This window comes from Oncorhynchus mykiss, chromosome 25, assembly GCF_057628025.1.
Source record: "Oncorhynchus mykiss isolate SJ-2025 chromosome 25, ASM5762802v1, whole genome shotgun sequence".
Lineage (NCBI taxonomy): Eukaryota > Metazoa > Chordata > Actinopteri > Salmoniformes > Salmonidae > Oncorhynchus > Oncorhynchus mykiss.
The window spans coordinates 40,844,483-40,866,384 of NC_143046.1; the positions used below are offsets into that span (position 1 = coordinate 40,844,483).

General features: G+C 41.6%; 1 protein-coding gene across 3 annotated transcripts in view; it reads left to right on the forward strand.

The window, feature by feature from the left end:
* The window catches only part of LOC110505154 (GPI ethanolamine phosphate transferase 2, catalytic subunit), a 124,557-nt gene that overhangs the window by 42,933 nt on the left and 59,722 nt on the right, over positions 1–21,902 (forward strand). For 2 of the 3 annotated variants that reach the window (XM_021584178.3, XM_021584179.3), the window contains exons 5-8: positions 4,090–4,228; positions 6,623–6,835; positions 16,832–17,049; positions 20,649–20,924. In XM_021584178.3, the coding sequence (XP_021439853.2) occupies positions 4,090–4,228; positions 6,623–6,835; positions 16,832–17,049; positions 20,649–20,924 (846 nt within the window). Of the gene's footprint in view, positions 1–4,089; positions 4,229–6,622; positions 6,836–15,764; positions 15,950–16,831; positions 17,050–20,648; positions 20,925–21,902 lie in introns of those variants that run through there. The other variant, XM_090219903.1, reaches the window with a different exon arrangement.

Below are 21,902 nucleotides of genomic sequence, written 5' to 3' on the forward strand. Positions count from 1 at the left end.
GGTGTTCTCTCTAAGATCTGGAACGTTACACATATCCGCGGCCCCTATATAAAGAAGGAAATCCTTCTGACTTTAGATAACTACCATCCCATTTCTAAATGATCTTGCCTTTCCAAACGTTTTAGAATCCCTGGCCAACTCTCAGCTAAGAACTTTTAAAACTTTTCATTCTATTCTTAATGTGCACCAGTCTGATTTTAGACCTGGGCATAGCACCGTTTCAACTGCTACGCTTGTTCGAGATGACGTGTTAAATTGCTTAGATTATAAAAACCATTGTGCCGCCTTATTTATAGACCTTCCCAGGGCCTTCGACACTGTTGACCGTTACATTCTCATTCAAAGGCTGAATGAAGTAGGCCTGGATCAGGCTTCTTACAGGTGGTTTGAGAATGATCTGGCAACCCATGGACGTCTATGAGTATCGGCGAGCATGCTAGCAGATACCCATCGACTTCGAGTCATTGCGCTAACGCTAGTTAGCATTGGCTCTCGAAACTACCTCTAACGTCCTTCATACTGTACATAGAGACATAGAAATGGTATCCACAAGTTCCTCTGACTCTGGGAAAATGCCAAAGTACCCATTTAAACCACAGGTGCCAGTTTTATTACTCACCACTTGATCCTGTATCAAAAGGCTGGCTGGTCCTCATTAAGGTCCAGTAGATCACTTCGCTATTCCTTTTTTGTTTGCTCAAGCTTCCGACTTACCTAACTCTGCTGTTAAAATATAAAAACATGAGATGCCAAAACCCGTTCACAAGGTTGGTTAACTCTTGACGTTCCTTGAGTCTCCACCAAACTCGATAAATCCACTTTTAGTTTGAAAGCACCTGAAACCAACTAAAAAATACATTACAATTGTTTGTCCTGGTGCTGCCTCTGCAATTAAAATGATTGATTGGGGACCTTCTTATTGACGAATGTATTCGTTTTTTCTTCAATTTGTGGTGTGGTGGATATTACTTGTTTTATATTTTTATTTCATTTTAGATGTTTGCTCCTATGAAATTGTATATGCAGGGCTCTCTTGTGAAAGAGACCCTGGTCTCAAGGGTGCTTAAATAAAAGTTTTAAAAAGATGCAGAGGTTGCGCTGGCTGGCAGCTGGCTAGGTGTCGATCTCTGTACAGACAGAGCAGCGGAGGTGGTCTTCCAGAGAAGAGGAAAACGTGGCCGTATCGGAGCTGACTGTGTATTGTGGTCAAATGACAAATGTCAGATAAGTCTGTCCCTAAAGCACAGAGTCAAAATGAACCTTTACTCTCAGCCTCAAGTGATTGGTGTTTCTATCTTATCTGAAAGGGGCCGGAGCGTTCCCTTATCCAACGCCCACAGGCCAATACTTTTCCCACAGTAACTCTGGTCTTATCCATGACCCTACACATTCATGGTGTGTTTAGAATTATCTACGGGTCAATTCCTAGACAACTGAGGCAAGGCATTCTCCATTATTATTATTATTATTATTATTATCTACAGATAAAACTATGCCGTGACTACTTGAAATTAAATATTTTGTGAACTCGATTGTAGAAAGTCAAAGCTGAACCTCTTTGAGGTAGAGAGTCGTCACAGAAGGCTTGGCCTGATAAAGGGGTCTCTCATCACTCATGGAAAGAACCTAAGGCCTCTAAGGGGACCTCAAGGTACATGTTTGAAAAATGTGATCAATGGTTGTTTTTTGGGAAGGTAAAACATTTTCCTTGCAAAACCCCCCAAGGATGCCTCTGCAGATACTGTGCATTTTTAAAAGGTTGAAACCAGAATATTTAAAGCTTCAAATGTGAGTCGAAACACTTTGAGTGGTCTGTTTCAAGCCACAGAACAATCCATGAAAAACATCCTCTTTTTTTACGACTACCCAGAGAACTTCCATGCATTTATCCATTTTGGTATGACATTCCCTGTCACTATGACATTCAAAGGCATGAAGTCTACAGCTTTCAATAGTGGTCTTGATCTGGCGCATTCGCTATGGGTTCCTGACCAATCACCGTTTCCGCAAAGACGCTCAGACTTCAGAGAGCGTTTTGTCATTTGGTTTGAAAAGTATTGATTTTCTTCCCATTTCTAAAGCTCTGTTGAGTGCTGACCTCGGTAATAGGAGGTTGACATGCAGGACAAGGCCATCCCTCATCCTTTTACCTTTTCCTTTTTCATTCTTTGCTACAATTTGCCTCGGGGTCAGCCCCTATTCTCCTAGGACATCACATCTCTCACATTATGATCTAAACTCTGCAATGGTGCTGCAAATTGCACTCGCCTTTCACCCACACAACTTGGCGTGTGAAAAGTTGAAGACAAAATTGTCTTTCATTGAAAATGGGATGAGTTTATTTTTCGTTGAAAAGAAGCAGTTAGTTTGTGTCATGTTGTTCATTCCGCTTTGTGAAACATTTTACAATTTTGTCGATTACTCCCAGAACCTTGGCAATAAATCGATCAGAATAAGGCATGGCAACATATGTATTTGGTAGGCTACAAATGAGCACACTTTCAGTACCGCGTCGTAAATTACAATGGCTGCCTCAGTGCAGGGGAGGGAAAGGAGCGTTTTTCTCTTTCCCCTGTTCCTTTTGCTCTACCTCCTTAAAGACTCAACTGAACGAATAACCCAATCCAGGGTGATAAGGCCACTCTTTTTTTTCGCCCAGGGTTTCATCGATCTTCATTCCCGACAGACTTTTCAACGTTTTGTCTCCTTGCCTTCCACCAGACTGCAACGGCGACTTCCGACGTCTGGCAGATTGACGCTCTCCTGCTGGTGCTCAAGCGCCCCGCTCGAGGAGGCCTTGGGGTTGTTTGATCAGAAATACAAATTGCCTGGCAGTCAGGAAACCTCACAGAGTGGTGGTGGTGGCGAGCAGGTCCCCGACTCGCTGCTTAAACACCAATCAAAGTTGGCCAAGTGTTGTGGGGGCTCGACTTCACTTTTCTTCATCTCCAGACTTCATCTATGGGAGTTGTATCCCTTTTTTCCCGTGCAGAGAAAATGACTATTATGTAAAGCCCAACTGTCTTTGCATTTGCAGTTAATACTGTTGTTGTGATTCAGTATTGCTTCTTGAATTAATGAATAGGCCTAGACATTGTGGTGAAACGTGGCTTATTGAATTACTTGGATTTACTGCTGCAGTGCTACTAGCTTCCTTACTAGCTACCTGGTGAGTTCTGAGGAGCTTGTCATGTGTTTCTACCAGGAGATGGATAAAATAGTCTATAGTAGATGACACTTGTAGCATGAACTACTCATGAGAGTAGCATGAACTACTCATGAGAGTAGCTGGCTATGCAGGCTGCTGATGAGGAGGAGGAAGGTTTGGAGTGTAGCTCGCTCACTTAGCGTTAAGATGCCGTTGATTTGAAAATAGCTGGCTTGGTTAGGGCGAGCGGCTAAACTGGTAGGGACTCGAGGCTTCTGTTAGCTTGCACTGCTAAAGGAGGCAGGCGAGTTTGGAAGAGAGTGCCTGAGAGCTTCTTTTGACATGAAACGGCGCTGACCACCTTCCATTCCCTGAAGAGAGAGTGAGTCTAGACCCTCAGGCGCTGTTTAGACACTCCACTGTTTCGCTCCAGCCAGTGGAGGACATGAGGCGAGGCTGCAACTTCCAGCAGCAGGCCTCTATTTCAAACAGATATCTCCCCCCCCCCCCCCCCACCCGTTTCGCCGCTGACTCTGCGTTTCTATTACCTGTTGAAGCCCACACTTTCTACCTGATAAGTCCCTCATAGCGAGTTGAGTAGAGATCAGATGTCCGTGGCTACAATATTGAAGTAGCCCTGAATTGACTGCACAGGCGGAACAATTGTTATTTTCCAATGTGAATATATGAACCCATTATGCTTACAAACTGCCGAAGGGATACAATAGTACTACTGCTGGCACATTTAGGCTGGCATTATCTGTGAACGATAGCCGATTGAGGCTGATGAAGACCGAGTTTTTCCCCTCCCCAGACTCAGTCTTATGTCTTATGTCACCGCTTACTGAATATATGCTAATTGTAAATTGCAGTGGATTAAAAGTTTCTGATAAATGGCCATATGTCAATATTTGCTCTGCTTATGTCCCATGCGTCCTCAGGAGACAGAGGGTGCACTACCCTACCTGCTGCTGCTGTGTGGCGACCACGGGATGTCCGAGACGGGCAGCCACGGGGGCTCGTCTGCGCATGAGGTCAACACCCCCCTGGTGCTCATCAGCCCTACCTTCAAGAGGAAAGGTAAGCACTTTCGTTGGCTCCCCCTGTTATCCTTTAGCCTGTCGGTCTCAGTCTGTCTTGCTGTCAGTGCACAACTAGGCACATTCACACCAATGTTCAAATCCATATCATAGCACTGGTCCACCCCTTTTTATATGCATTTCCATTTGTTTTCACATAGCCTCGTTTTTCCTTTTTCCTTTTTCCGTATCACAATTCCAGTGCTTCAGACGATTAAATAAACTAAGTTGACTGTGGCTTTATGGAAAATTCCAGAAAATGATATCATGGCTTTAGAAGCTTCTGATAGGCTAATTGACATAATTTGACATAATACCTGTGGATGTATTTCAAGGCCTACTTTCAAACTCAGTGCCTCTTTGCTTGACATCATGGGAAAATCAAAAGAAAATCAGCCAAGACCTCATAAAAAAAATTGTAGACCTCCACAAGTCTGGTTCATCCTTTGGAGAAATTTCCAAACGCTTGAAGGTACCACGTTCATCTGTACAAAAAATAGTACGCAAATATAAACACCATGGGACCACGCAGCCGTCATCCCGCTCATGAAGGAGACGCGTTCTGTCTCCTAGAGATGAAAGTACTTTGGTGTGAAAAGTGCAAATCAATCCCAGAACAACAGCAAAGGCCCTTGTGAAGATGCTGGAGGAAACAGGTACAAGTATCTATATCCACAGTAAAATTAGTCCTATATCGACATAACCTGAATGGCCGCTCAGCAAGGAAGAAGCCACTGCTCCAAAACCGCCAACAAAAATGCCAGACTACGGTTTGCAAGTGCAGATGGGGACAAAGATTGTACTTTTTGGAGAAAAGTCTTCTGGTCTGATGAAACAAAAAAAATAACTGTTTGGCCATAATAATCATTGTTATGTTTGGAGGAAAAAGGGGGAGGCTTGCAAGCTGAAGAACACCATCCCAACCGTGAAGCACGGGGGTGGCAGCATTATTTTGTGGGGGTGCTTTACTGCAGGAGGGACTGGTGCACTTCACAAAATAGATAGCATCATGTGGAACGAAAATGACGTGAATATATTGAAGCAACATCTGAAGACATCATTCTGGAAGTTAAAGCTTGGTCGCAAATGGGTCTCCCAAATGCACAATGACCCCAAGCAAAGTTTGAGGTCAATGACCCCGAACCCCTTCCAAAGTTGTGGCAAAATGGCTTAAGGACAACAAAGTCAAGGTATTGGAGTGGCCATCACCGCCCTGACCTCAATCCCATTGAAAATTTGTGGGCAGAACTGAAAAGGTGTGTGTGAGCAAGGACGCCTACAAACCTGACTCAGTTACACCAGCTCTGTCAGGAGGAATGGGCCAGAATTCACCCAACTTATTGTGGGAAGCTTGTAGAAGGCTACCCGAAACGTTTGATCCAAGTTAAACAATTTAAAGGCAATGCTACCAAATACAAACGGAGTGTATGTAAACTTCCGACCCACTGGGAATGTGTTTGAAAGAGATAAAAGCTGAAATAATTTATTCTCTCTACTATTATTCTGACATTTTTAAAGTGGTGATGCTAACTGACCTAAGACAGGGGATTTTTACTAGGATTAAATGTCAGGAGTTGTGAAAAACTGAGTTTAAATGTTTTTGGCCAAGGTGAATGTAAACTTCCGACTTCAACTGTAAATATATTTACACACACATACTCTCTCACACAACTGAGCTCTGGCTGTGAGAGACGATGACGTATTTCACGTACACACAGGCACCGCCATCTCTCAGCTGAGCACTCACGCTGTGAGAAGCGGTGACGTCTTGACACGGTGTGAAGAGGAGCTCATTAACGTCTCGCCGCTCCGTGACGAACGTGTTGGTGGCCGCCCATGTGAAAGTGATAATTGTTTCCTCATCCGCCACATCTATTTCCAAGATCACTCCTCATCCACATGGGTTTATTTCAGGGGGATCAGATTGTCCTGAGAGACTGGCTGAGGAATTGATGGACAGGCTCATGCAGTTGCTTGTACTGTAGGGCCTTTGAGACGTGAGCAGAACCACAGAATTCATCTTCTGGATTGGCCTGTCAACTCAACTGTCAGTATTAAGATTGAGCTTTTGTCAAACCGAAAAAGTGGACACAGCATTGATAAAATGTAAATATATGTTGTTGTTGTATTTGAATTTGTGCTACACAAACCAAAGCAATAATTATTTGAAAAAATATGGCATGGTAGGGGTTGATTAGGGATTCAAATGTTCTGGCCTGTAACTTCTCAAGTGATTTTGAATGGGACTGCATTGTGTGTCCCCAGAAGGTCATTTATGCAAGACTGTGTGTCTATGCCTGTGTGCCTCCTTGCAGGCATGTGTCTCTATGTCCTGAGATACTCTATGCCCTGAGATACCCTCAATCCACCTCCTCTCTTTGCTCCTTATAACCAGTGGGGATGGAGAAGCCGCCAACAGTAGAGCAGGTGGACCTGACCCCAACCCTGGCCCTTGGTCTGGGCCTGCCCATCTCCCAGAACAGCGTGGGCCGACTCATCCAGCCCGTGGTGGAGGAAGCCTCGCTCAGGGACCAGCTACGCTTCCTGCACCTCAACGGCCACCAGCTGAGCTGCCTGCTGAAGGACAGCATGCCAGCCTATGAGAAAGGTAAGAGGGAATGGTGCAGTGCAGTGGTAGTGCCAGATCAGAGCAGAGAAAGGTTAAACCAGCTCCCAGCCTCCCAAATCCACAGAGTTGTCCATGTGTACAAAGCTAATCAGAAAAAGCAGCTAAATTCAAGTGTGTTACTAATACAAACACAAGCAAGTATACAGGCGCTTAGGCACATACATACCATTTGTGGCGTGGACACACACACACACACACACACACACACACACACACACACAGCATCTGGCCCTGGAATCCTTTAAGTCTGTAAATAAATGTATTGACACCTGCAAAGGATTCACAAAGATTGCCTTTGGTTGGCACTCTCCAGAGGACAATCCTCCTTTCCCCTCTCTCTCTTTCTCTGTCTGCACACACACACACACACACACACACACACACACACACACACACACACACACACACACACACAGTCCCCTTCTGCAGGGTTCTACACTCTCCTACTTCTATTATCTTACTGAATCACTGTCAAAGAAAGAAACAAATAGAAAGGATAAGATTATCCACCTAAAGGGGTTCTTTCACACACACACACACACACACCGCCCCCGTAGTTCCATTTCAATCTCGGCTGCTGTGTTTAGGCTCTGTTGTATACAGGTCAAAGCGAGGCTGTGAGACACAACAGAAGAAACCTGGGCCCGTATCCACAAGCATCTCGGAAAAGGTCCTAGGAATCCCTTTTAAGACAACAAACCTCCCAGCTCGGAGTAGGTTTTAGGATAATGTTAAGACACTTCTCAGACCAACTCTGAGCCAGGAGTAAAATGAAGTCATAAAAGTTTATCTCAGTTGGTAATCACCACACTTTGAGGTACTGCGAAGGAAAGATAATGATGTTTCTCATTGACATTGTTGCAAATGATGGGGAATAACCAATTGCGATGAGGCATCGCCAGCTGTGAACTCTGTATCACCCTTTAGACAGCCACAGTGAATGTGACTGGACATCAAATATGGCAATGGTAAAAAATTTGGGAAATGGGAAAAAATTTCTGAAAATCACATTGTAGGACTTTTAATGAATTTGTTTGCAAATTATGGTGGAAAATAAGTATTTGGTCCCCTACAAACAAGCAAGATTTCTGGCTCTCACAGACCTGTAACTTCTTCTTTAAGAGGCTCCTCTGTCCTCCACTCGTTACCTGTATTAATGGCACCTGTTTGAACTTGTTATCAGTATAAAAGACACCTGTCCACAACTTCAAACAGTCACACTCCAAACTCCACTATGACCAAGACCAAAGTGCTTTCAAAGGACACCAGAAACAAAATTGTAGACCTGCACCAGGCTGGGAAGACTGAATCTGCAATAGGTAAGCAGCTTGGTTTGAAGAAATCAACTTTGGGAGCAATTATTAGGAAATGGAAGTAATACAAGACCACTGATAATCTCCCTCGATCTGGGGCTCCACGCAAGATCTCACCCTGTGGGGTCAAAATGATCACAAGAACGGTGAGCAAAAATCCCAGAACCACATGGGGGGGACCTAGTGAATGACCTGCAGAGAGCTGGGACCAAAGTAACAAAGCCTACCATCAGTAACAAACAGGTGCCATTAATACAGGTAACGAGTGGAGGACAGAGGAGCCTCTTAAAGAAGAAATTACAGGTCTGTGAGAGCCAGAAATCTTGCTTGTTTGTAGGTGACCAAATATTTATTTTCCACCATAATTTGCAAATCAATTCATTAAAAATCCTACAATGTGATTTTCTGGATTTTTTTTCTCTCATTTTGTCTGTCATAGTTGAAGTGTACCTATGATGAAAATTACAGGCCTCTCTCATATTTTTAAGTGGGAGAACTTGCACAATTGGTGTCTGACTAAATACTTTTTTGCCCCACTGTATATAATGTTCCATACAACATTTGAAAGGCCTATCATTTTCATTGAACACAATCAAAGTTAACATAAGCTCTAGGTTTCCTTCAATTGCCCAATTTATAGGCATGTCCAATTTAGGAATATTTTCTAACAACGTGATATTGCGCTCCAAATGGAAACTTGAAATAACATGATGTAGATAATTTGTTCAAAAAAATTGAAAGAAAACCACGTTTATTTATTAGCGTAATGGTTATGACCATTTAGTCGTGTCATGTGAAATAGGCATTCTGAAATCATTGTCAAAAGCGCAAGAGATACTGTTGCGTGTAGGTCTACATTATTTATGGCTCGATCATATAGAAAAATCAAAGCATTATTTCAACACCACCATTTACTGCTTGTAACTGCTCATGAGCTATCCTAAATATCTGTTGACTAGGTGTGACTCTTATGACCAAAGACGCCTCATGCTTAGCTTTTATTTCTGCCCATAAGAGTAGGAGTAAAATGTCTCTATTCTCAGCACTTAGGACCAATTGTCTACTCTTGAGATGCTTTGTGCACATGGACCCTGTGCTTAGTCTATTACAGTGGATGTTCTGTAATAGGTCATTTAGACAGTCTCTTCCCAGTTTTCAAAATTGCTCCTGCACTTTTTATGTGGTTCATCATCTTTAAAAGGGTGGTCTCAAATGTGCAATATAAATGTACAGAAAAACTTGGTACAGAGTTTTTTTTTTAAAAGTGGTTCACATGCAACTCCAGGGTTGTGGGTTTGATATCCTCAGGTTCCCCATGCTGAATATGTTAATTTAGGCGCTCTTTGACATATCAGAATCCCTTGATGATTCTCTGCGGAGTGTTCCAACTCTACAGTATAGGAACATATTCCATATTCATTGGAGGTACGGTTCCCACTTCAGAATGATCCGGGATCTGGGTTTTGAAAAAACGAACGATCCTTGTCGGGAGAGAGATCTGTAGAGAGAGTGTGTGCGGGGGCGTGTCTGTGTTTGCATGTGTCTCTCATCAGAGTACTCGAACCTGATCAAAGCCACGTCGCGCCACACAGATTTGTGTTGGTGAATGTGGCTGCATTTACAAAGGCAGCCCAATTCTGATTTTGTTTTTTGGCACTAATTGGTCTTTTGACCGATCAGATCTGCTTTGAAAAAGGATCTGATGAGATTGGTCAGAAGACAAATATCAGAATTGGACTGTCTATGTAAACGCAGCTCGTGTCAAAACAAGCGTTGTTTGGAGAGTGAAGCTAAACATTTTACGTTTGGCGCTATACTCCTGCATTTTGGATTTGAGATCAAGTGTTTCATTTGAGGCGACAGTACAGATTGTCATATTTTGTTTGAGTGTGTTTTCATACATATCTGTTCTCCGGTTTAGAAATGAAAGCACTTTATATATCTATTATATATCTTGTCCCCCAATTTGAAGATGTCATAAGTATTTGTTCAAAGTTCACTTACAGTGTATTAAAGTCAAAAGGGTTGTATTTGGTCCCATATTCCTAGCAAGCAATGACTACATCAATCTTGTGACTCGTTGAATGCGTCTGCAGCTTATTTTGGTTGTGTTTTGTCCATTAGAAAGTGAAGGGTGAATAATGACTGGAGTAATTTTCTTGATCATCCAAGAAGCTTGTAAAAGGCAAAAGCTTGATGTGTGTGCAAGGAATATGGGACCAAATACTAAACTTTTGACTACTATATATACACTATACTTATGACAAAAATACTTATGACAAAATACTTATGACATCTTCAAATGTGGGTACTAGATATTTAAAGTGCTTTCATTTAAACTGCTAAACAAATGTATGAAAATACCCTCAAAACAAATGTGACATTCTGTGCTGTTGCTTCATATGAAACATTGTATCTCAAATCCAGAATGCTGGAGTATAGGACCAAATAAAAATGTTTAGCTTCACTGTCCAAAGGCATATGGAGGGGAGTGTAAATGGATACACACAGACATACACACGTGCACACACACACAGAGATCTACCTAGTTACAGGGTAAGATTGTGTTTAAATGAAGTATTTTAACAGTGACGAAAGGTATTAATTATGGAATTTGACTACAACAACACATACACCACACCCTCATGAGAGGGTAATCACACTCTGTGTGTGTTACCTTGCAGACTATAGCATTGAGCAGTATTTCTCAATGTATTGCATGTGTGTTAATTTAATGTAATTTATTTTTATTTAACCTTTATTTAACTAGGCAAGTCAATTAAGAACATATTCTTATTTACAATGACAGCCTACCAAAAGGCAAAAGACCTCCTGGGGGGACGGGAGCCTGGAATCAAAACTTAAAAAAAAACAAAAAACATAGAAATATAGGACAAAACACACATCACGACCAATGATGTAGATGGGATGTCAATCCGCTCAATCCGCTTATTCTGACTGCATTGTGAGCGTTTTCCACAAACATTTAGCTTGAATAATCATCCTAGATGAACTGGAGAATTTGGGGCACTGATGTACCATGAATCAACCATACCAGCTTCAGCTTATTATTTTAGAAAGAGTGTGTCTTCTCCTCCTCACAGATTTCTCAATCATCTTTTAATCACAGCTTTTTGTTCCATACGTGAGGTGCGAAGAAACTTCTCTTCAGAATACCCTAAAGTTCAGATTGTTGGTAGAGGACTTCGCTGAGGATCAAGGTTTTTTTGGGGGGGATTTTGTGTTTTTGTATTTTTCTTTATGGGTTTCTTAATGCTCCTCCATTGATTGATTAATTGCTTGGTCTTGTCATGCAGTGCTCCCTCAAAAAAGAAACCTTGGTCTCAATGGGACTCCCCCTGCCTAAATAAAGGTTAAATAAATATATGTTCATAATTTGAACACTGTCTATCAATTCACCCGCCACCCTTTCCCGTCCATCTCTTTCCTACTTGTATTTTGGGGCTCCGGTCTTATGTCACCCCATGGGCCTCTAAATGCTGAATGCACATTACTGTAGACCAATACATGCTAATCAATCACAGTGGCTGCTTATTGCAACTGTCATTTAAAACATATTTATATTGCAGTACAGTAGCTCAAGAGAAAGGAGAACTCACACAGGCCTTAAATTACTATTCTGAGTTGGATCTAAAATGGCTGCCAGGAAGGTCCTTGTCTACACTACAGATTATTTAGCTCCATTTTTTCACTCGCTAGTTTCCATAGTGATTCTGGGACAACTTTACAAGCGGTGGACCTAAATATTGAGTGTGAAATCTGGCCATTACAACTCTGAGACATGAACCGCATAGCATCCTTGTGAGATTGTCCTTACTGTATACCCAATGGACATGCGTAGACATCTACACAAACAACCATCTCACACCTACAGCAAATGTCTTGACAAGCCCAGACAAGACATAGTGAAAATGCGAAATTCAGTCTGTGACGTGTGTACCTCATCTTTTTTTCTTCTTCTTGTCTTTATCACATATTTAAATTACTGGAGCTCCTTTTGAGAGGCTCTTAATTTTTCCTCAGTAGAAGGAACAGAGGACCGTATGGGTTTGGTAATCTGTGAGAAATCTCTGCTAGAGAGAGTTGGGCAATTGGTGAGGGTGGCTGATTTTAAAGAGAACTCTGCAAGGTTGTGGTTATTGCTGTCCCAGTCAGTCACCTTGATTAAGGCAGCCTTAATATGCAAGTTAAATAAAGGTTACATTTTAAAAAATACAATAAAAATGTCACATCCAGCCAAGGACACAGCAAGTAATCTGATCCTAAATTCAACCGCTCGGCTGTAGTAGGCTAAATTACAGTGTGGCCGAACAAATTGGACTGACACAGTAGTGCCTTTATCGAGGCTGCTCGGCCCTTTCCCATTTTGACCTTACACATGTGGATCTCAAGCATACGTGAATAATTACATACAGTGCTGGAATGAAAAAGATGCTGGTACACATTTTTAGATGTTCATATTTTAGTGCGATTGGGCGTTCATGGAGGGGGCGGACATTGTGATTTTGTCTGGATTGTGACCTCTGACTGATGTGTGTCACGAATGTCGATCTCGAACCGAACACTAAGCCTTTTATTGAGTGGCCATTTGCTTTTGCTGTTCTGTTCGATAGTGATCACTCGAGTCTGCAAGTGGTTTGGGCCCAAATGAGCATTGAGACGATGAACACGACATCCCAACTGCCACTTATAAATATTCCAAAATGCAAAATCCATCCGTGAGCATCTTCTATCTATCTTGTAGCATGACTCACTTGCTATGAAACACGGGCAGTGAGGACCCCGGGGCAGACACAAATGCATAGTCTGATAGACAGTGAGAAAGTTGTCAAAACAACAACATCTCTCTACTGCTGCCTAAACTATGTGCAATTATATTGGTCACCAGTGATTTCATCTGCTGGTTTCAACATAATCTAATCACCTATGCTTAGTCTAAATACAGTGGCAACTAGAAGATACCCCAAAAATATTTTGTATATCAACGTAAGCTAAATATTGTATGATGTGGCTTTCCATGGTACTGATTTGTGTGTGTGTGTGTGTGTCACGACTCCCGCCGAAGTCGGTCCCTCTCCTTGTTCGGGCGGCGTTCGGCAGTCGACATCACTGGTCTTCTAGCCATCGCCACTCCACCTTTCATTTTCCATTTGTTTTGTCTTGTTTTTCCGCACACCTGGTTTACATCCCCTCATTACTCTACATTTATATTATCCTCTGTTCCCCCCATGTCTGTGTGTAGATAGACACACAACACAGCGGGGCGCTGTTTCGTTCGCTCGGCTGCTTTCTCTGGTGAGATACATTCAGCAGCCTCTGGCAAATTGAAGGAAATTTGGAAAACACAGAGACGAAATATAAAATAATTTTGACAGGTTTTTTTTTAAAGTGTTTTTTTTTTGTCTCGTAAATTTGATGCCTCTGTAGCTAACTAGCTAGTTCACTTGCTAATGGAAGGAGCATAGCATTTAGTGTTTCACTAGATGGTTGGTTAGTTTCTCTTTAGTTTAATATGAAGTGAATTGCTCAGGCTTAGCTAGCAAGTTAATAATGGACAAGATTTTGTGTAACGTTACATGATCAAACTTCAAATATACACTAAACTCCTAAAACCTTCCGCAAGCTTCCGTTCGGCTGGTACTTAGCCAAACTTGGCTAGGCGAATCCAAAAGAGTGTGCTCGCATACTCCTTTAATAGAAAATAGTACTGTTTGTTCATATTGTCCTCAAAATAGTCAGAATTAATCTAAGATAACTCAAGAAATCTGTAATTAACGTTTAATGTTTTTCTGAGGATATTTTAGTCGCACAATTTTACATCTAACTAATGTTTGGTGCAGTATTTCTCAAGTGAACAAATGTGCATGAAAACCATTTGTCTGTTGTTGATTGACAACAAACACTTCAATGAAGAATCCCATTGAAGAAAACACTGTTTACTTACTTTGAAATGTTCATATTTTTAAATATTCATTTGGATTCTTGCCGCACCTAATACTCTCAGAGAATCTCTGTACTCTGTGCACCCGAATGGAACAGAGGAGCTGGAAACTAAACATTTTGATTAGGAGGTGAAACAACCACAATCCAGGGCCAAATTCAATAAACTCAACCATATAACACTTTATTCTTACTCTGCGGAGATGAAAGTGCTCAACAAAACCAGCCCTTACAGTGCGATTCAAGAAGTACACTCCCACATGTTAGGCATAGTTCAAACATGCTTTCTTCCTGAAGGGAAATAGTGTTACTTTAAAATAGTTACAGGCCAGTTTATATAACCTGTACTTCTTATTGCAATACAGCGCTTTTCCCATCTCATTTCTTTCTTCTCCAACCGTCTGTCTTGGTATTAGATTGATTGAGCTTATTTATTTGTTTCTCTGGAGTGGAGGAGGTACAGAGGTACAAATGAGGGGAACAGGAGGGCACCAGAGGTTTGTGTTCTTGCTGACGTGGCTAATTTCTGTCCTAAGTGCCGTAGCATCCCCTTCTCTGAAAACTTGGCCAGCCACCTCAGTGGGAAGAGAAAAATAACACTGATGGTTGCATGACTCAGCAATATGACAGTGGATTATTGAGGAAGTCCTCGACTTGTTGGAATTATTTGTACTACAAGTGAAGTACCGCCCTCAGCCTCATTGACAACTCCCACTTCTTTTGATATCTGTTTTTCAAATGATTAGATACTTTTTTGTGTGGATTCAGCTAAAGCGAAACCATTGTTTCATTAAAATATGCTGTAATAAACTTTGCATTTCACAAAATTGGGATAACAGAAGAATTAAATGATGAATAGCGAGCGTTATCAATTATGGCTGTGACGATAACAGTATCTCAATACTTTTTCCATAGCAAAAATGAAAACACAAAGCAGACCCAGTAATAATCGTATTAGGAGACGATGGGGAGATGATAAAAAACCTTGTCTATGCCAGGCCAGGGTATTCATCTCTCCTAACCCATGATCAATTAATTAAATTACAGTTTCATTATGAATGGATGGCGTGTCATTTTTGCTTATGTTTGAGGAATTTGTCACCTGAGAAATCAAAGCAGGACATAGGGTGGATCCTGTGTGTAGTATACAGTAACTGAATGAGTAAATTAATTAGTTCTTATTGTTTCTGTAATCGGTGTTTAGCTGTATAATTGGGTACATTATCTGCAGTGTAAGTGTCTGTTGAAGTGGCAGCTGTTGTAAGATGGGGATACAATTGTAGAGTTTTGGCAGTACAGCTAGTAAATAATTTATAGAGACATACTGTATATGATCTACTTTTTAGAGCTAGTCTCCTCAAAATATGTCATATTTATAGGCTGTATGTCTGTCAACCAACAATGGGTCGCATTCATCAACCTGAATTACTTTGGTACTTTTTCGTGTCCATCACTGATGAAAGTGTAATGACAGTTCACATTAGAGTAGACAGCCAATGTCTCTCACTCTCATTTACACTGTCTTTTTAATATCTTTGATTTGCTAATAACTTCAGGCATCTTGTGGATACCTAAAAAGGCCATCCTCTGACCAATCCCACTTTCACTTTCACTCTGACCAAGGACTGTTTGTATTGTTTGATTCATGCCTATGGCTGAAGGCTCGTATATTTTCACCTCCGTTCCTGTGTCTGACATCATCACAATCTCCGTTTTATCATAGTTATGCTCAAATGATTCAGATAGAGGCGCCAGCAAACGATGGGTATCAGTCGAGTTGTATGCGTTCTAGAACAGTTGGACAAAGCCAAAGCAAAGGGTTGTTTTATTATACTCTACTTTTGAATGTTATTGTTCCCAAAATTACGGCTCTGATGGTCCTGGAAATTTGGAACGGTCGTGACGGTTATTTTATTTTCATGAAGGTCTCCTTCCATAATCGTTGGCTACATAATTATACAATTACCATGCCAACCCTACCCAAAATGCTATTTTGGAAGGTTATTAAAATGCTTGAATGAAATTAATACAGAAAAGTCAACAATGTTGAATGGATTTTTTTTCATATCCTGGCTACGAGTTGGCAATGTTAAGTGAATTACGAGCGGACTAATGGAGCTATAAATCTGCATACAAATTATATGGAGTTGGTTATCGATTGTACTTTTCTCCAAGTCTCCGGCGCAAATGATTTAAGCACGTTTCGCTAATTAAATGTGTGTAAATCATTACCCGTGGTTTCTTACTAACACAGGAGTAACTATTAGTGTATTATTGTGTTATTGCCGCTGTACAACATATACAACACATTCTTGAAAGGTGCCTCTGTTAGTTATTGTGTGTCTACCTTCGCAACTACTACGGGGCGGCAGCGTAGCCTAGTGGTTAGAGCATTGGACTAGTAACCGAAAAGTTGCAAGTTCAAATCCCTGAGCTGACAAGGTACAAAATCTGTCGTTCTGCCCCTGAACACGCAGTTAACCCACTAGGCCGTCATTGAAAATAAGAATTTGTTCTTAACTTACTTGCCTAGTTAAATAAAGGTAAAATAAATAAAAAACTACTACCACTAGTAGTAGTATTGTTCATGTGAAATTGATTGACATCTGATATCACTCACATTTTGGCATAACACCTTCCTTTCCTCGCCCTCCTCCTCTCATAATTGTCTCCCTCCCTCCCTCCTCTCTCTCGCCCACAGAGGAGGGCTACGAGCAGTTCCGCGTGGCGGAGAAGTCCCATGGGAACTGGTTGAAGCTGGTGGTGGAGGGCAACACGTCAGAGGTGCTGAACAGCATGGGGAAGAAGGTGCTCAAGCAGTACCTGGAGGCCCTCAGGGTCATGAGCGCGGCCCTCAGCAAGCAGATGGGCAAATATGACATGTATTCCATGGTGGTGGGCGTGGTCCTCGTCTTCCAGGTGGGTAGTGGGGTGTTGCCCCCCCCAGACGCTTGTGTCAGTTTGGGATTTTCCCCACGAATGGTTAAGGTTAGGATTGGGGGAGAACCTGATCCTAGATCTGTACCTAGGGGAACTTCACCCCAGAGCTGGGATTGAGGGACAGGAAGTTACATGATAGTGGTGATGATGTACTCGGTAATATCGTGTGTGTATATAAATATTTATATACAGTGGGGCAAAAAAGTATTTAGTCAGCCACCAATTGTGCAAGTTCTCCCACTTAAAAAGATGAGAGAGGCCTGTCATTTTCATCATAGGTACACTTCAACTATGACAGACAAAATGAGGGGGAAAAAATCCAGAAAATCACATTGCAGGCTAGCCTAGTGGTTAGAGCGTTGGACTAGTAACCGAAAGGTTGCAAGTTCAAATCCCGAGCTGACAAGGTACAAATCTGTCGTTCTGCCCCTGAACAGGCAGTTAACCCACTGTTCCTAGACCGTCATTGAAAATAAGAATTTGTTCTTAACTGACTTGCCTAGTTAAATAAAGGTAAAAAAAAAAAATATGCAAATAATTGTATATATTGTATATTGTATATATATATATTGTATATACATATACATACACATGTACTTTGCATGCAAGCCATAATAAGACTATGCAAAGTCTATTAAAATATTATCTGACTCCATAAAGACAATTTAGCAATGTGCAAGCGGGACTGTTGTTAGTTACAGGAATAGGCTATCAAGAAATGTCTGAGAATTGAATGATCAATGCTAGTAGATTTAAATTGCAAACTGAATCAATTCACATACAAGGCTAAACCACAAATTTCAAGTTATTACTGGCATTATTCTAGGCTTGATCAAAGAGGGAGAGAGAGAAGTCAAGGTCCTAAAGACCATGCCACAAAAGGTCCATGGGGAGGAGCTAGAGAGAGAGGCAGTGTAGGTTCCTCACCAAAGCAGGACATGAGCAAAAGAGAGAGAGACAATTCATCTAAGATCAATGTATAACCCATATGACCTGTTTGAATTCGAGTTGTTGACCAATAGCAGACTCTAAAAGTTCACTTCCAAGCAGATATCAGACGTATAAAATGTTATCACAACAGCACCTCTGCTTCCCAGAGATGTGACAGAATGGGGGTTGTTGAGTGCAACACAGATCATTCAGCGTAACTGAGAAACACAATTGAGTACTTGAATACGGTGTTGTCATAGACATGTCAGGGGCTGCCACTACATGCTGATCAGAACACTTGTATACATTATACCAAAAGTGTTATGTACAGTACATATGCATGCCAGTGCATGGTATATGTGTGACCATGGTGGGATATTGCTGATGGTTTTCATATTGAATGGTATTAGCCTAAATGAGCACTTTTAAATGAGTAAACTGGTGTCATATGGTACGTATCACACACAACCCACATCCAAATATTTGCATTTTAAGATGCCAATTCTGCTGCTGAAGTGATCCAATATCTAGGCATATTCATAGAACACAATACATTTTAATGAACAGTTTTAATGTTGATTTAAGGCTTGACTTGACTTAATCCCGTGGTTTACCTTTACAGAGAGTGTTGATATAGCCTTCAATTATTAAAATGGCCTTGCGCTAGCGTGGGAATAACTCTACAGTTAGAACATAACTTCCCCACAGTTCTGATTGGATAACAGATAATTCTGTTTCCTCTGTCTGTGATAACTTTAGATGATGATCTTGATCTTTATCGGCGCTACTTCTCAACATTGCTGCTACCAAACACTTGGACAAAGGGTCTCTAATGAAGTGAGGTGTGTGTGCGCGTGCTGTTTGATTATCAGGTTCAAATCGAATAAAATGAAATGTTTTCGTCACGTGTTTCGTAAACAACAGGGGCAGACTAAAAGTGAAATTACTTACCCACGGGCCCTTCCCAACGATGCATAGAGAACGAAAATGGAGAAATGATTGAAAAGTGATAACAAGTCATAATAAAAGTCCTAGTAAATATATTGTGAGTAACAATTGCTATATAATGTCACATGGGATACCAGTACCTATTTGATGTGCAGGGGTACAGGGTAATGGATTTAGATATGTACATAACTATAAATAAAGTGACTAGGCAACAGGATAGATGATAAACAGTAGCAGCGGCGTATGTGAAAATAGGTCCCAAAAAAGTGCAAAAAGGGCTCCGTAACAATACAACTTTCCAACTTTCCTGGGCTTGTACGACAAAAATCTTCCATGTGAACAATATTGGATGAGGCAATTCCCATGCGTTCCCTTCGAAACAAATGAACAGAGACAAATCTGCTGCGCTCTCATGCTGACTGTTGCAGTCGCACCTTACGTTCATTTCAATATGTTTCATCTTGGAGATGAGGCTTTAATATGCAAACAGGCAATTTGCCGGTAAAAGCGGAAAACAATAATCATAAGAAAATCACGGAACGTGTTGGCATTTGCTCACTTAAGTTATTTGTGTAAGGGTTTGACTTAACGTTGGACCGTTTTGGATCATTGGTGGAGCTGTGAGATGTTTTTTTAGGACTTGTTTTTGTAGAATATACTGTATGTTGTAACGTCTCTGGGTTTAGAAGATTGCCTCCTTTTAGAATTTGCTCAGCAACAGTCAATACTGTACGCACAATAAATAAGATATGAACGACAAAGATAGAAATGCTTTGCATTTATTCCAGTTTGTACTCAAATTTCAGTTCAGTTTCCATTGAGTTCACTGGGTTTGTTGTCATGCTCGCACTTTAAGACCGTTTCCCTACAAGTTCTTTCTTTCTTTTCAGAAATAAAACTGCTAATTGCAGCACGACATAGAACGCTCTGCATAGACTCCCCAGCGAGTATTATTGGGAGCAGTTGGGAAAGTTGACTAAAAAATATCCCAAACTCTGAATAGAAACTAAGAAGTGTCCCTCGAGAGGCTGAACTGACTGCCTTCTATCAGGAAGAAAGAAGCAGAGAGAGAGAGAGAAAAGAGGCTGTTTCCAAAATGAAAAAGTTGGACACGTCAGCAGTTTGTCCCAGTCGATACTCAAGGACAAGGCAACTAGTCTACTCTCCACTGCACGGTCCCTGATAGATTTTGTCCGTAGAGAGAAAGGGAAGAGGAAGGGATTTACGTAGCAAAGGACCTGGAACTCTTGTCTCTTGTGTTCCATGTACTTGTTTACTTTGAAAAGAAAGAGCTTCCATATTTTCTTCCAAGATGGCACAATGAAAGGTTCCAGGTGAAAGACTTCAGTCAAGCCAAAATGCAAATATAGGGAAGCACACAAATTATGCTTTTGCTTTGACTCAATCCAAGCCACATCGACCACAGATTGACAAATGTCTGCACTCTGTTCACACATTGACTCCAGTGTTACCTCGTAGTTTGCCCATCTATCCAGCCATCTCTCTCTATCTTCTGTTTCCTTTACTGTATGACTCATTGACCTCATGCGACAGTTGCAAAGACTTGTAGCTATAAAGGTGAGCTTGGTCTGTCCAGTGTTTTTGCATTATGTATGTGCATATTTGCACACCCTTGTGAGTCTGTTTTTGCTTACATCCATGACTGGACTGAGTGTGTGCGTTCCTCTTTCTCTCTCCAGCTCCTTCTCCTCCTGCTGCTGGCCATGCCCGAGGCACTGAGCGGTGCGTCAGAGGTGGATCTCCCTGTGTCCTCGGCTCTGCTTTCGCTGCCCTTCTACCTATTGTGCCTGCTCCTCTTCTCCGTGCACATGCTGGTGTGCACGTCGGCCGAGAGCGCCTGCTACTTCTGCAGCCTCTCCTGGGGCCTGGTGTTCGGGGCAGTGGCCCTCTCCTCTGCCCTGCTCTGCATTCTGGTATCCATGGCAGCCAGGAAGGGAGCAAAGCCCCCTGGTAAGGTGAGTACATTGTCCGAGAGCCATCTCCAATGAGACATTAGTAGCTCTTTTGTCTTCTAAAGACTGGTCAAATGTTACGCTCAACCTAATGGTCGTTTTCAGACCACTTTTGAGGTCTGAAGACATTTGACACTGACCTTGGAGAGAACTATCACTTGAAGAATTAGGCTAGTGCATTTTCTTCTCTGATCCTCCCTGACCACAGTAGCCTATTCCCTTTCATCGACATTATACAGACCTGCTCAAATTTGTTGGTACACTTACAGCTCATTGAAATAATGCTTCATTCCTCCTGAAAAGTGATGAAATTGAAACCTATTTTATCATGTATACTTGCATGCCTTTGGTATGTCATAGAATAAAGCAAAGAAGCTGTGAAAAGAGATGAATTATTGCTTATTCTACAAAGATATTCTAAAATGGCCTGGACACACATGTTGGTACCCCTTAGAAAAGATAATAAATGATTTGATTATAGTGATATTTCAAACTAATTTAATTAGTATCACACATGTCTCCAATCTTGTAATCAGTCATTCAGCCTATTTAAATGGAGAAAAGTAATCACTGTGCTGTTTGGTATCATTGTGTACACCACACTGAACATGGACCAGAGTAAAGTAGTCAGTGTGCTGTTTGGTATCATTGTGGTCACCACACTGAACATGGACCAGAGTAAAGTAGTCACTGTGCTGTTTGGTATCATTGTGGTCACCACACTGAACATGGACCAGAGTAAAGTAGTCACTGTGCTGTTTGGTATCATTGTGTGCACCACACTGAACATGGACCAGAGTAAAGTAGTCACTGTGCTGTTTGGTATCATTGTGGTCACCACACTGAACATGGACCAGAGTAAAGTAGTCACTGTGCTGTTTGGTATCATTGTGGTCACCACACTGAACATGGACCAGAGTAAAGTAGTCACTGTGCTGTTTGGTATCATTGTGGTCACCACACTGAACATGGACCAGAGTA